The following is a 16,342-nucleotide window of genomic DNA, read 5'->3' on the forward strand; positions in this document are numbered from 1 at the left end:
AAAATTACATTTAAAGAGGATCCATTCTGTTGTAGTGAGGAATGGCTCAGAGAAGGGCAAAAGGTAGAGGAAAATCACTTAGGAGACACAGAACAGTGTGGGGTTACTTCTCTTTTTACAAGAGAGCTGGTGAGAAGTTTCCATGTGCAAACTTCTTCTTCGTATCTTTTATCAAGTACTGACACCCTTAGAAGAAGGTGATATTTGGGAATAATATCTTCTTAAATGTATATGAAGAAAAAAATATAACTCTTAATATTTTTAACTGTCATCAAGGTTAGCATGTATATTAAATTTTTCTAATTTAAATTTGAGAGTAATGAAAATACATTTAAAGGACAAATATATTAAAGTTATAATAATATTAAAAATATTTTTTAAATATGATGTGAAAATAAAGATAATCACTTGAATATTTTTATATTCAAGCTAGTGATATTTCAGATGATTACTAAGAAATTACCTTGGACAAATCTCTGAAGTTACTTGGCAAAGTAAGATCCAGTTCTTCTGATTCATAATTAGTAATGACCCAGGGAAACACTGGGTACTGATTTAAGTCATTGTAACTCCGTCCTGGAAGAGGAAAAAAAAGTCATTCTTAATTTAAAAGAACGAAATGATAAACATTCAGGAATATACTAAATGTAACAAGAACAACAATTTTTGAGTGCCAGACATTGTTTCCAGTGCTATCCATTCACGATTTCATTTAATTCTCACAATAACCCTATGAAATTGGTATCACCCTCGTTTTACAGATAAAAAAACCGAGGCACAAAAGTTTATGTAACTTGCCCCAAATCATGCAACTACTAATGGTTGAACTACATTCAAATTCACATACTCTGTACCCACATCTTATAAATTACACAACTATTTTTTATTAGTTGAAAGCCTGCACCAAATAAAATAATCTTCATTAAGAATTCAAAAAACAATTTGCAATCTCACAGAGTTTTTCAAAACCAGAATCCTTTCTTTGCCATTAATTAACCAACCAACCAATCAACTGATCAACCAAGTTCAAGTGACTTCACCCCTATGGGCATTCACAGTCAACTGTAAAATGACCAGGTTGCTCTTAATAACTCTGAAATTTCTGTGACAGCTTTCAAATTCTGTGCTCCTTTGAACATAATGCACAGCATCATAGATGTTGCTTACTCCATTCCCAAATGCTGCCACATACTCTTCTATGCTTCTTCTAAACTAATGACATTCAACGACACATTCAGGTCTACTAAAAATATGAATAAAACAAAGAATGAGGTGCCCATCCATGTAGAAACAGCAGTTTTCTGGATATCACCCCTTTGGGAGGCAGCACGGTAGATGACATCATTGTTTCTGGAGTAAAAATGTTGGCATTGACTCCACGATTTTACTAGTCTAAAACCTATTTTTACTTAGAGTTAATGTGAACAGACTCTTATGGCTAAATTACAAGGCAAACAAGGATATTAATACTGGTTGAATTCCTTTCTTACAGTGTATTCTACCATCTCCATTCTTTTCCTGTTCTCAAATATATACGGATATCAAATCAATATACAGCTGAGTATTACAGTAGCTCTCAACACAAATTCTTGGTATCTAAGCCTCCCTTATGATTGGATGTTTGTTTTTTTTTTTAAACATCTTTATTGGAGTATATTTGCTTTACAATCGTGTGTTAGTTTCTGCTTTATAACAAAGTGAATAAGCTATACATATACATATATCTCCATATCTCCTCCCTCTTGCGTCTCCCTCCCACCCTCCCAATCCCACCCCTCTATGTGGTCACAAAGCACCGAGCTGATCTCCCTGGGCTATGCGGCTGCTTCCCAATAGCCATCTATTTCACCTTTGGTATATATGTCCACGCCACTCTCTCACTTCGTTCCAGCTTAGCTTTCCACCTGCCCATGTCCTCAAGTCCATTCTATACGTCTGCGTCTTCATTCCTGTCCTGCCCCTAGGTTCTTCAGAACCTTTTTTTTTTTTCAGATTCCATATATGTTAGCATACGGTATTGGTTTTTCTCTTTCTGACGTACTTCACTCTGTATGACAGACCTTGGGTCCAGCCACCTCACTACAAATAACTCAATTTCGTTTCTTTTTATGGCTGAGTAATATTCCATTGTATATATGGGGCACATCTTCTTTATCCATTCATCTGTCGATGGACACTTAGGTTGCTTCCATGTCCTGGCTATTGTAAATAGAGCTGCAATGAACATTGTGGTGCATGACTCTTTTTGAATTATGGTTTTCTCAGGGTACATGTCCAGTAGTGGGATTGCTGCATCGTATGGTAGCTCTACTTTTACTTTTATAAGGAACTTCCATATTGTTCTCCATAATGGCTGTATCAATTTACATTCCCACCAACAGTGCTAGAGAGTTCCCTTTTCTCCACACCCTTTCCAGCATTTATTGTTTGTAGATTTTTGGATGATGGCCATTCTGACCGGTGTGAGGTGACACCTCATTGTAGTTTTGATTTGGATTTCTCTAATGATTAGTGATGTTGAGCATCCTTTCATGTGTTTGTTGGCAATCAGGATATCTTCCTTGGAGAAATGTCTATCTAGGTTTTCTACCCATTTTTGGATTAGGTTGTTTGTTTTTTTGATATTGAGCTGCATGACCTGCTTGTAAATTTTGGAGATTAATCCCTTGTCAGTTGCTTCATTTGCAAATATTTTCTCCCATTCTGGGGGTTGTCTTTTCATCTTGTTTATGGTTTCCTTTGCTGTGCAAAAGCTTTTAAGTTTCATTAGGTCCCATTTGCTTATTTTTCTTTTTATTTCCATCACTCTAAGAGGTGGATCAAAAAAGATCTTGCTGTGATTTATGTCAAAGAGTGTTCTTACTATGTTTTCCTCTAAGAGTTTTATAGTGTCCGGTCTTACATTTAGGTCTTTAATCCATTTTGAGTTTATTTTTGTGTATGGTGTTAGAGAGTGTTCTAATTTCTTTTACATGTAGCTGTCCAGTTTTCCCAGCACCACTTATTGAAGAGGCTGTCTTTTCTCCATTGTATATTCTTGCTTCCTTTATGAAAGATAAGGTGACCATATGTGGGTGTGTTTAACTCTGGGCTTTCTATCCTGCTCCATTGATCTGTATTTCTGGTTTTGTGCCAGGACCATACTGTCCTGATTATTGTAGCTTTGTAGTATAGTCTGAAGTCAGGGAGCCTGATTCCTCCAGCTCTGTTTTTCTTTCTCAAGGTTTGCTTTGGCTATTCGTGGTATTTTGTGTTTCCATACAAGTTGTGAAATTTTTTGTTCTAGTTCTGTGAAAAATGACATTGGTAGTTTGATAGGGATTGCACTGAATCTGTAGATTGCTTTGGGTACTATAGTCATTTTCACAATGTTGACTCTTCCAATCCAAGAACATGGTATATCTCTCCATCTGTTTGTATCATCTTTAATTTCTTTCATCAATGTCTTATAGTTTTCTGCATACATGTCTTTGGTCTCCTTAGGTAGGTTTATTCCTAGGTATTTTATTCTTTTTGTTGCAATGGCAAATGGGAGTGTTTCCTTAATTTCCCTTTCAGATTTTTTCATCATTAGTGTATAGGAATGCAAGAGATTTATGTGCATTAATTTTGAGCCTGCTACTTTACCAAATTTATTTATTAGCTCTAGTAGTTTTCTGACAGCATCTTTAGAATTCTCTATGTGTAGTATTATGTCATCTGGAAACAGTGACAGCTTTACTTCTTTTCCAATTTGTATCCCTTTTATTTATTTTTCTTCTCTGACTGATGTGGATAAGATTTCCAAAACTATGTTGAATAATAGTGGTGACAGTCGACAACCCTGTCTTGTTCCTGATCTTAGAGGAAATGGTTTCAGTTTTTCACCATTGAGAATGATGTTGGCTGTGGGTTTGTCATATACGGGCTTTATTATGTTGAGGTAAGTTCCCTCCATGCCTATCTTCTGGAGGGAGTTTATCATAAATGGCTATTGAATTTTGTCAAAAGCTTTTTCTGCATCTATTGTGATGATCATATGGTTTTTCTCCTTCAATTTATTATTGTGGTTTATCACACTGATTGACTTGTGCATATTTAAGAATCCTTGCATTCCTGGGATAAATCCCACTTGATCATGGTGTATGATCCTTTTAACGTGCTGTTGCATTCTGTTTGCTAGTATTTTGTTGGAAATTTTTGCATCTATGATCATCAGTGATACTGGCCTGTAGTTTTCTTTCTGTGTGACACCTTAGTCTGGTTTTGGTATCAGGATTATGGTGGCCTCGTAGAATGAATTTGGGAATGTTCCTCCCTCTGCTATATTGGAAGAGTTTGAGAAGGATAGGTGTAAGCTCTTCTCTAAATGTTTGATAGAATTCGCCTGTGAAGCCATCTAGTCCTGGGCTTTTGTTTGTTGGAAGATTTTTAATCACAGTCTCAATTTCAGTGCTTGTGATTGGTCTGTTTATGTTTTCTATTTCTTCCTCATTCAGTCTTGGAAGGTTGTGCTTTTCTATGAATTTGTCCATTTCTTCCAGGTTGTCCATTTTATTGGCATATAGGTGCCAATAAAATGGCACCTATATGAGGTGAGATCTCTCATGTTCTTTTGTATTTCTGCAGTGCCAGTTGCTACTTCTCCTTTATCATTTCTAATTCTATTGATTTGAGTCTTCTCCATTTTTTTCTTGATGCATCTGGCTAATGGTTTATCAATTTGTTTATCTTCTCAAAGAACCAGCTTTTAATTGATCTGTTATTGTTTCATTCTTTTCTTTTTCATTTATTTCTGATCTGATCTTTATGATTTCTTTCCTTCTGCTATCTTTGGGGTTTTTATGTTCTTCTTTCTCTAATTGCTTTAGGTGTAAGGTTAAGGTTGTTTATTTAAGATGTTTGTTTCTTGAGGTAGGATTTTATTGCTATAAACTTACCTCTTAGAACTGCTTTTGCTGCATCCCATAGGTTTTGGGTTGTCGTGTTTTCTTTGTCATTTGTTTCTTGGTATATTTTGATTTCCTCTTTGATTTCTTCAGTGATCTCTTGGTTATTAAGTAGTGTATTGTTTAGTGTGTTGGTAATTTTTACAGATTTTTTCCTATAATTGATATCTAGTCTCATAGTATTGTGGTTGGAAAAGATATGTGATATGATTTCAATCTTCTTAAGTTTACCAAGGCTTGATCTGTGACCCGAGATATGATCTATCCTGGAGAATGTTCCACAAGCACTTGAGAAGAAAGTGTATTCTGTTGTTTTTTGATGGAATGTCCTATAAATATCAATTAACTCCATCTTGTTTCATGTATCATTTAACGCTTGTGTTTCCTTATTTATTTTCATTTTGGATGATCTGTCCATTGGTGAAAGTGGGGTGTTCAAGTCCCCTACTATCATTTTGTTATTGTCGATTTCCCTTTTATGGCTGTTAGCATTTGCCTTATGTATTGAGGTGCTCCTATGTTGGGTGGATAAATATTTACAATTGTTATATCTTCTTGGATTGATCCCTTGATCGTTATGCAGTGTCCTTCTCTGTCTCTTGTAATAGTCTTTATTTTAAAGTCTATATTGTCTGATATGAGAATTGCTACTCCAGCTTTCTTTTGATTTCCATTTAAATGGAATATCTTTTTCCATCCCCTCACTTTCAGTCTTTATGTGTCCCTAGGTATGAAGTGGGTCTTTTGTAGGCAGCATATATACGGGCCTTATTTTTGTATCCATTCAGCCAGTCTATGTCTTTTGGTGGGAGCATTTAATCCATTTACATTTAAGGTAATTATCGATATGTAGGCTCCTATTACCATTTTCTTAATTGTTTTGGGTTTGTTATTGTAGGTCTTTTCCTTCTCTTGTGTTTTCTGCCTAGAGAAGTTCCTTTAGCTTTTACTGTAAAGCTGGCTTGGTGGTGCTGAATTCTCTTAGCTTTTGCTTGTCTGTAAAGGTTTTAATTTCTCCATTGAATCTGAATGAGATCCTTGCTGTGTAGAGTAATCTTGGTTGTAGGTTTTTCTCTTTCATTACTTTACATATGTCTTGCCACTCCCTTGTGGCTGCAGAGTTTCTGCTGAAAGATCAGCTGTTAACCTTATGGTGATTCCCTTGTATATTACTTGTTGTTTTTCCCTTGTCAATTATAATATTTTTCCTTTGTATTTAATTTTTGATAGTTTGATTAATGTGTGTCTTGGCGTGTTTCTCCTTGGATTTATCCTGTATGGGAGTCTCTGCGCTTCCTGGACTTGATTGACTATTTCTTTTCCCATATTAGGAAGTTTTTAACTTCAAATATCTCTTCAAATATTTTCTCAGTCCCTTCCTTTTTCTCTTTTTCTTCCAGGACCCCTATAGTTCAAATGTTGGTATGTTTAATACCAACCAGAGGTCTCTAAGACTCTCTCAATTCTTTTCATTCTTTTTTCTTTATTCTGCTCTGCAGTAGTTATTTCCACTATTTTATCTTCTACATCACTTATCCGTTCTTCTGCCTCAGTTATTCTGCTATTGTTTCCTTGTAGAGAATTTTTAATTTCATTTATTGTGCTGTTTATCATTGTCTGTTTGCTCTTTAGTTCTTCTAGGTCCTTGTTAAACGTTTCTTGTATTTTCTCCATTCTACTTCTACGATTTGGGGTCATCTTTACTATCATTACTCCGAATTCTTTTTCAGGTAGACTGTTTATTTCCTCTTCATTTGTTTGCCCTGGTGGGTTTTTACCTTGCTCCTTCATCTGCTGTGTGTTCCTCTGTCTTCTTATTTTGCTTAACTTACTGTGCTTGGGGTCTCCTTTTTGCAGGCTGCAGGTTCGTAGCTCCCGTTGTTTTTGGTGTGTGCTCCCAATGGCTAAGGTTGGTTCAGTGGGTTGTGTAGGCTTCCTGGTGGAAGGGACTAGTGCCTATGTTCTGGTGGATGAGGCTGAATCCTGTCTTTCTGGTGGGCAGGACCCCAACTGGTGGTGTGTTTTGGGGTGTCTGTGACCTTATGATTTTAGACAGCCTCTCTGCTAATGGGTGGGGTTGTATTCCTGTCTTGCTAGTTGTTTGGCTTAGAGTGTCCAGCACTGTAGCTTGCTGGTTGTTGAGTGGAGCTGGGTCTTAGCTTTGAGATGGAGATCTCTGGGAGAGCTTTCACCGTTTGGTATCACATGGAGCCGGGATGTCTCTGGTGGACCAATGTCCTGAACTCGGCTCTCCCACCTCAGAGGCACAGGCCTGACACCCAGTCGGAGCACCAAGACCCTCTCTGAATACTGTTACCTCCTCGGAAAGCTCAATACCAGGGTGTATGGAGCTTTTACAGGGGGTCTCAGCAAGCAGGCAGTCCTGTGGTACCAGATTAGCAACCGTTCAAAAGCTTGACAATATACTCTGTTGGCAAGAGTGTGGAGAAACAGTCCCTCTTTTGCATTGCTAGTGAGAATGCAAAAGGGAATAACCAACAACTTTGTCAATATGTCTTCATCAGCCAAATGAGCAATGCCAATGTAGGACCCAGGACCACTCACTCCGTGGAAGAATCCAAGGTTCAGGCAGGGGACAGGCATAGTGCTGGTAATATCTGGATATTGCTTGACACTTTACAGACTGTTCTCAATGAATTTGCCTTCTCTGCTGAGCTTCAAAGCTTCCAAGATCTTGGCAGCTGGGAAGTGAAAGGCAGAGGGAGGGAGCGTGGGGCAGGAGCAGCTTCTGGGCATGTGCCCATGAGAGTGGCTGCCTGAGAGACCTGGGAGCAGAGGGTAAATAGTTCCCCGATTGGACGGAGCAGAGCAAGGACTACAACCTGATTTGATGCTTTTAACATTTTATTTCACTGTATTCATCATGGGCTTGAGGTCTATTAGAGTAACAGAGTTCTTCCTTGATTGACCTGGAAATAGTCCTAGGAAACATGAATAACTAGGACAATTTTAATTCAGAAGTATGTATGTCATTACATATTTCTGTCAATTTTAACTTCTCCCAGAAAAAAATAACCAAACTTAAACAGCAAAAAACAGTCTATTTTGATGTCTCCATTCTCTCACATTTTCCTGATTGAGATGTTAGTAAACAGTAAAATCCTCTTCTTAGCCTATCTGCTTAAATAATCAAGTTTATTGTATCTACGAGAAAAAGAGTACGCACCTGCTCACTGTAAACAGACTTTTATTAAGTAAGTTAAACTCAATATTTAGTTACTGAACGCCTAGTGACTGTCTTTTGGGAAATGTGTCAGATATCATGAGAACCTATACGTATCACAGATAACACTGTAAAAGAAATATTAAATAACATGAGACTCCACCCCAGCCTCTAGTGTACGTAAAAACCATCCAAAACAAATTATTGATTCTATTCTTTAAAGAGAATATACAGGGGATATATTTAAAAGACACTATAAGCACACTAGAAGTTATTTGAGAGTAGACCATTTCATAAATGCTGTCCATAATTATTACACTGCATTCAATTTAGGTGTTAACTGATTTATCATGTACAAAAGATGCCCATTTAAACTTGTTACATAAGTTTCCTGTCTCTCATTATTACTTAAAAATCCTTTCAGTCTCTAGTTATACAATCCCTACTAAATTCCACATAACTGTCCAAACCTTCTTTATTCCTTTCCCTCAATGGACCCTCAGATGACTATCTTCCTAACTGATGAATCTTAGACTTTTTCAGTGTAAGCCCTGAAATTCCAATTCTTCGTACTATGCCCTTTCTTCTCCACTTTTCCAACAGTGTCTGTATTCTCTGGGAGGTATGATTCTTCCACCTGAGCTCTTGAACAGGTCTCCCTCATAATGTGAATTGTTACTTTTCCTCTCTCTTCCTCTTTCATAGTTACTCTCCACTGCCTTAACTCACCCTCTCTTTACTATTACACAAGAAAACTGTAATCTACATCTAATATTCTCGTTTAATCTCGAACCATTCAGTCCTTATAATCAAACTATTTTGCTTGTTTTGCAAATAAACCCCTAGGGACTTCCCTGGTGGCATAGTGGATAAGACTCAGCACTCCCAATGCAGGGGGCCTGGGTTCGATCCCTGGTCAGGGAATTAGATCCCATATGCATGCTGCAACTAAGGGTTCTCATGCCACAACTAAGGAGCCAGCTTGCCGCAACTAAGACCTGGCACAACCAAATAAATAAAATAAATATTTAAAAAAAAAAAAAGAAAGAAAACAAACCCCTATAAAGTAATCCGTAAGTCCTGAGATGTTAAAGCCAAAGGCATGGCCTGTACTCACTCTTAATTCTCCCTTACCTCTCCACCACATCTAATACAGTGGCCAAGGCCTTTCTCCCTTTCCCCTTGTATCTCAAGACATTTGCTTCACCTTAGTTCTCCTCCTACTAAGTCTATAAACTCTGGGGTCAGTCATTCTCTTCTCTTCTTTAATAACTTTCCCTCTTTCTTTTTGTTATGCTCAAGTGCATTCCCCAGACCTTACCTCACTGCTTTCTATATCACCTGGCTTGGTAATCTCAACTCTCTCTCTTGGTGATTTCCTCTCTATGCAGATGAAATCCAATGTCCTATCTCTAAGCTCCAAATACCCTCACTTAACCTGTACTCCAACAATTCTTTTTGATATCTTATCTTGGATGTCCTGCTATCACAGTAAATTCATCTTTCTCTAGATCAATTTTTTGACTTCTCCCTTTAATTGCACCACCATTTTCCTCATGATTTAGAGCAGAAGCCTGGAAGTCTTTTCTGACACATCTTTCTCATTTAATCCCAACATTCAGTCGGCTGCATGGCAAATGGTTTGTACCTTGTAAATTCTTGTGTTATCTTTTTTTGTTTGTTTAATTAATTTATTTATTTTTGGCTGCATTGGGTCTTTGTTGCTGCGCACAAACTTTCTCTAGTTGTGGTGAACGGGCGCTACTCTGTGTGGTGTGTGGGCTTCTCATTGCGGTGGCTTCTCTTGTTGTGGAGCACAGGCTCTAAGCGGGTGGGCTTCAGTAGTTGCGGCACGTAGCCTCAGTAGTTGTGGCTCATGGGCTCTAGAGCACAGGCTCAGTAGTTGTGGCACATGGGCTTAGTTGCTCCGTGGCATGTGGGATCTTCCAGGACCAGGGATCGAACCCGTGTCCCGTGCACTGGCAGGCAGATTCTCAACCACTGCGCCACCAGGGAAGTCCAATTCTTGTGTTATCTAATCCTTTGTTTTAATTCCTATTGTCACCTCTCTAATGCAGGCCCTCATTACTTTTTATATGTAATTGCTTCCTAACTTCTGCTCTCTACCTAGATTCTCTACACCATAATTTATCCTTCATACTGCTTCCAACTTTTCATACAGTTCTGATATTACTCATTTGTTCAAAAACTTTCAAACGTTTCCCTGTAAGTTGACTGCCAATTCCTCAAACTGACAAAAAAATCTTGCATAATGTCTCCAAGTACCTTTCTAGTTCTTTTTCATTATACCTTTATGAATATATATTTTATGTACACGCAAAAACACACACACACACACATACTATACCATTAATTGTTCTTTAGCTATACTGCATTTCTTCCCATCTTTGTATGCTTGCTTATGCCTTTAGCTTTACATGGAATGACTCTATTTATACAAATACTCAAAATAATCTAATCATATCACTATTAATAATTTATAATTTGAAATACATCAACATGTGAGCTTAAATTACCTGCTATTGTGTTGAGAAACATCAAGTACTCAAAATTTGAAATCTCCCTGTGTTGCCATCGCTGGGTCATATTAGAAGCTTTAAAAAGTTGACGAGGACTAGCTAATGAGATACGCCTGCAAGAAAAAGAATTTGATATAGAATCAAATTAAACTTAAGATTAATTAGATCAATAATAAATCATGACTTCTGTGCTCATTCAAAATGGCATCTGTATTATTCTGAGACATTCTATTCATGTTATACTAACGAATGCTAGAGATGTTTCAATCTATAATTAATGGTTAAATGAATGATTTGGATGAGTCACAGGTCTATTACCCATATTCTATTCATCAAGATAAGCTGTCATTACAAAGCCATTATAATATCTAGGCTCCATAAATGTTGATTAATAACTGTATGATTAATAATTCACTGCCTTACTGATACAAAAGTAATTATAGTAACTAAGTAATACACATAAAATTGTATTCACATCTTTATCAGTTTAAATAGTCATCTCTTAAAGACAGCATATTTGTACATTGCAAATTTAAACATTATTTTTGTATACCCATTGTAATAGGGGAAAGAGGATCCCAGCTCCTCAGGTGTCCATTTGTGGGTTCGGATAAAGGTAAGGGAAACTATTATTCTTTTATACAGCCTAATAGTAGACCAAGTTTTCTGTTTTCTTAATGCAATGTAAGTAACAAAGGATATAACTGACCAATACTAAGTAGCAGTGGGAAATAGGTGGGAGGATTAATTACTACATTCAGAGCCCAGAATCTCAGAGAAGTATGCTGTCAGTTCTTCCTACTACTAAGGACAAGATACATATTTTTTTCAAGCTTTATTTCCAAAGGTATAACTTACGTAACACAAAAGTTACCCTTGTAAGTGTACTATTCAATGATTTTTTAAAGTAAATTTCTAGAGTTGTGCAATTATCACCACATTGTATTCTGGAACATTTTAATCAACACTAAAACTTCCCTTGTGCCTATTTAGAGTTAATTCCTATTCCTATCCCCAGCTCTAGGCAACTATCAATCTATTTTCTGTTTCTATGAACTAGCCGTTTCTGAACATTTCAGATAAATGGAATCATACATCATGTAATCTTCTGCATCAGGCTTCTTCTACTAACCATAATGTTTTGAGGTTCATCAATGTGGCAGCGTGTATGAGCAGTTGATTTCTTTTGACTGTAAATAGTATTCCATTGTATGAATACAGAATATACCACATTTTTAAAATCCATTCACCAGTTGATAGACATTTAAATTATTCCAGTTTTTAGCTATTATGAAAAATGCTACTCAGAACATTCACGTACACGTTGTTGCTGAACATATGGTTGCATTTCTTTTGGGTAGATTCCTAGGACAGAAATTGCCAGGTTGTCTGTTGACTTAATATTTATCTTTTTGAGAAACTGCCAAATTGTCTTCCATTATACATTCCAACAAACAATGTATGATGTTCCAAATTTTCCACATCTCTGCCAATACTTGCTATTGTATGAAATTTTTATTATAGCCATTCTAGTGAGTGTAAAATGGTATCTTATTATAATTTTAATGTACATTGTTGAACATCTTTTCATGTGTTAATCAGCCATTTGTTTATTTTCTTTGAGGAAATTACTATTCAGATCTTTTTTACCTTAATTGGGTTGCTTCTGTCCTATTATTGAATTGTCAAAGGTCTTCATACATTTTGGATACAAGTCTATCAAATACGTGATGTGCAAATATTTCTCAGTCTGTGGCTTACCTTTTCACATACTTAGTGATATATTTAAAGCACAAACATTTTAAATTTTGATTAAATCCGTCTTCTCAATTTTTGTCTTTTATGAATTATGCTTTTGGGTGTCACATGTGAACTCTCTGCCTACTGCAAGATGATAAAGTTTTTATCCTATATTTTATTTGAGAAATTTTTTAGTTTTAGATCTTAAATATAGGTCTATGACACACCTTAATTCTTATGAACAGTGTGTGGTAAGTGTTGAAGTTCATTTTCTTGCATGTGACTATCCAGTCATTACAGTACCATTTGTTTAAAGATTACCCTTTCTTCATTGAATTGTGTTGGCACGTTTCTTAAAAAGCCACTGACCCTAAATGCAAGGGTTTATTTCGTTATTCTCAATGTAGTTTCATTAATTTATGTGCCTATCCTTGTATAAATAGCACACATTTTGATTACTATAGTTTTATGGTAAGTTTTGAAATCAGATAGTATAAGTTCTGTAATTTTGTTGTTCTTTTTCAAAATTGTTTTGGCAATTCTAGATCCACTGTATTTCAGCTTCTCTATTTCTCCCAGAAAGTGTACTAAATTTTGACAGGAATTGTATTAAGTTTATAGATTGAGAAAGAATTGACATCTTAATCATATTGAACCTTCTGATCCATGAATATGGAATGTCTCCATTTACTGATGTCTGTCTTTACTTTCTAACAGCTGTGTTTTATACTTTTCATTGCAAAAATTGTACATGTCTTTTGTCATCTAGGAATAAAGACATTTCCCTTTCCAATCTGGATGCCTTTGATTTTTCCCTTCCGTTCCTTTCCTATCACACAGGCTTAGCACACATTATATATCAATATAATATTGATAGAAGTGGTGACAATGGAAGACATCCTAGCCTTCCTGACCTTAGAGGAAAAGCATTCAGTCTTTCAACATTAAGTACAGTGTATGTTATGTGGGTTTTTGATGGTTGCTGTTTATCTGTTTGTAGAAATTCCCTTATATTTCTAGTCAGTTGAGATTTTCTAGTCATGAATGCATGTTTCATTTTGTCAAATGCTTTTTCTGTGTCTACTGAGATGATCATGTGGGTTTTTTTTTTTGGTCCTGTATTCTATTAACTTCATGCATAACATTAATTGATTTTCACATTTAAACCAATCTGCATTCCTGTGATAAAACCCACATGGCTACTTTATAATCCTTTTTGTATATTGCTGGATTTGGTTTGATAATATTTTGTAAAGGATTTTTGAATACATGTTCATTAGGGATATTAGTCTACAGTTTTCTCTTGCTAGCTTGTTTTTTCTTGTGATGTCTTTGCCTAGCATTGGTATTAGGGTAAAGATGGCCTCATAGAATGAGCTAGAAAGTGTTTCTTCTTCCTGTGTCTTGAGGATGAGTTTATGAAAGATTGATATCTTTTCTAATTTATCTATTTGATAAGATTCACCAGTAAAGCCATCTGGGCTTTGACTCTTCTTTGTGGGAAGGTTTTTAAATTACTAATTCAATGGACCTGTTATATAGGTCTATTCAGAATTTTAATTTCTTCTTGAGTCAGTTTTGACAATTCTGTCTTTCTAGGAATTTACCCATCTCATCTCAATTGTCTTAATTTGTAGGCTGAAGCTGTTCAGGATATTTCCTTCTAATCCTTTTAATTTCTACATGGTAAGCAGTGCAGTCCCTTCTTTCATTTCTGACTTTGGTAATTCATACTATCTCTTTTGTTCATAGTTAGGCAGTTAAAAGAATGTCAATTTTATTGAGCTTTTTAAGGAATCAGCTTTTGTTTAATTGATCTTCTTTATTGTTTTTTGTCTGTTTTTCATTGATTTCTGCTCTAATTTTCTTTAGTCATTTTTTCCTACTTGTTTTCCATTTAGCTTCTTCTTTTTTCTAGTTTCTAAAGATGGAAGCTTAGGTTACTGATGTTAGGCATTTCTGTATTTCAGATATAGGTATTTAAAGCTATAAAATTTCCCCCTGAATACTACTTTAGCTGCATCCCATAAATTTTGATATGTTATAGCTCTCTTGGATACAGAAATCCAAATCACTGTCCTTCTCTGTACCATTGTAGGAGGAGTTGCTGAGTGCAGAAGTTACCAAAAGCACCAAGGGCTACTCTGAAGAGCTGCAGCAGCATGTCTGGAAACAAAAAAAAAAAGGAGCTCTCAAGCCCAGGCACTCTAAATGCAGGGAGGTATGTAGGGGAGAAACTGGTACAGACCATGGAGCAAGAAATAAAAGGAGAAAAAAGCCCTCCTACCACTCCAGTCACCCCCTATGGCCTAACCTCTGCTCATCCTAACCTCATCCATGTACTTCACACCAAGCTTCAAACTGCAAGATAATATGATCTCCTGGTAGCTGTTATAACCTCTGATTATTTATGTGTGAAACTCCTTGATTAGTGTTCCCTTACAGAAAAAAAAAAAAAAAATGCCTGAATCAAGTGATAGGGTTGGGCAAAACTAGTGAAGAGAAAACTAAAATGATATTGTAGGTAGAAACTTTGGGTTGGTTCAGTATGTTGTTATGGCTTATAACTGGTATTGATGTGTATATGCTTATACTGTCAAGTACTCATAAAGTGTCAGAGAGAATATTCCAGATCAAGAGCTACAGGTAGATGAGTGATAGTAGGATTAATTCTCCTGACATTTGCCAACAGTAGTAGGTCAGGATTTAATCCAAATATCTCTACCTACTCATGTCCTATTGACTGAGAAGTCAAAAGTCTCACACCTAAACCAGAACCAAGAGAGACAGCCCAAAGGCTGCAACAAAATTCAAGGGCCTGCTTGCCAACTAGAACTTGTTGATACTGAATAGACAAACACAACAATCAACCTCTGGCTGCCAAAAACTGCTGCTGCTACATGCAATGGCCTTTTTTCAGTCTACGTCTTACTGATTTCTCATCACATCTTACCTTCTTGAAATACTCTCATTCTTTGGCATCACATTTTCCTGGATTTCCCATTTTTCAAGGCCTTTCTGTTTTTGTTTTGTTTTTTCTCTTTCATTTACTTAACATTTAAATGTTGCATTTCCTCAGAATGCAGCCCTCTTTTCTCCTGCCCATTCTATGTCTCTCCCCAGGTGAGTTCACTTCCTCTCAAGGCTTCAAATTTCATCTAAATGGTAATGACTCCCAATTACTACGCTTTTCATTTGCGCTCTAGCCATACCTTCTTATATCTAACTTCCTATTCAACATTTCAGTCTAGACATCTCTCAGGGGTTTCAATTTCAACAGATCTAAAACTAACCTTCTCCTTTTCAGTTCATTCACTTCTGCCCCCCCCAACCCCAACCATGGGGGGTATGGGAGGGTAGATACATACAGGTACTCCTTCTACAGTGTTCCCCATCTCAGTCTGTGCTACTGAGCAGTTCAAGCTGAAACTTGGGGAGACACACTGGATGCCTCCCCTTTTTATCTTCCTCCAAATTTAGCTAATCTCCAAGTCACAGAAATTGTATCTCCTTAAAGTCTCTAAACAAGATGTCTCTCTTCCTGTGATGACCTAGAGGGGAGGGATGGGGGGGTGGGTGGGAGGGAGGCTCAAGAGGGAGGAGATATATGTTTACAAATAGCTGATTCACTTTGCTGTAAAGCAGAAACTAACACAACATTGTAAAGCAATTATACTCCCCCCCCCCAAAAGAAAGATGTCTCTCTTCAATGATACTACATTTCACTTCGATTTCTACAGTAAGTTCCCGCCTCCAAACTGACACACTATCTTCCTGACATCACTAAGTGCCTGTGATACTTGCCTTCCAACATTCCTTAAAACACTGGAAGTTTCAGGGCCTTTACACATGCTATTCACTCTTACAAAGGTTAGCTGATTCCAGTCCTTCAAATCAAAATTTAAAGTCACATAGGAAGACATTTCTGACCATCTTATCCAAAGCACTCC

The 16,342-nt window shown here is 36.6% G+C and overlaps 1 protein-coding gene across 4 annotated transcripts in view; it reads right to left on the reverse strand.

Moving 5' to 3' along the window:
• The window catches only part of LRBA (LPS responsive beige-like anchor protein), a 748,187-nt gene that overhangs the window by 196,561 nt on the left and 535,284 nt on the right, over positions 1–16,342 (reverse strand). For all 4 annotated transcript variants that reach the window (XM_065877627.1, XM_065877625.1, XM_065877628.1 and 1 more), the window contains 2 exons: positions 10,650–10,765; positions 464–576 (listed from right to left, as the gene is read on the reverse strand). In XM_065877627.1, coding sequence (XP_065733699.1) covers positions 464–576; positions 10,650–10,765 — 229 coding nt within the window. The remainder of the gene's footprint in view (positions 1–463; positions 577–10,649; positions 10,766–16,342) is intronic.

This window comes from Phocoena phocoena, chromosome 5, assembly GCF_963924675.1.
Source record: "Phocoena phocoena chromosome 5, mPhoPho1.1, whole genome shotgun sequence".
Lineage (NCBI taxonomy): Eukaryota > Metazoa > Chordata > Mammalia > Artiodactyla > Phocoenidae > Phocoena > Phocoena phocoena.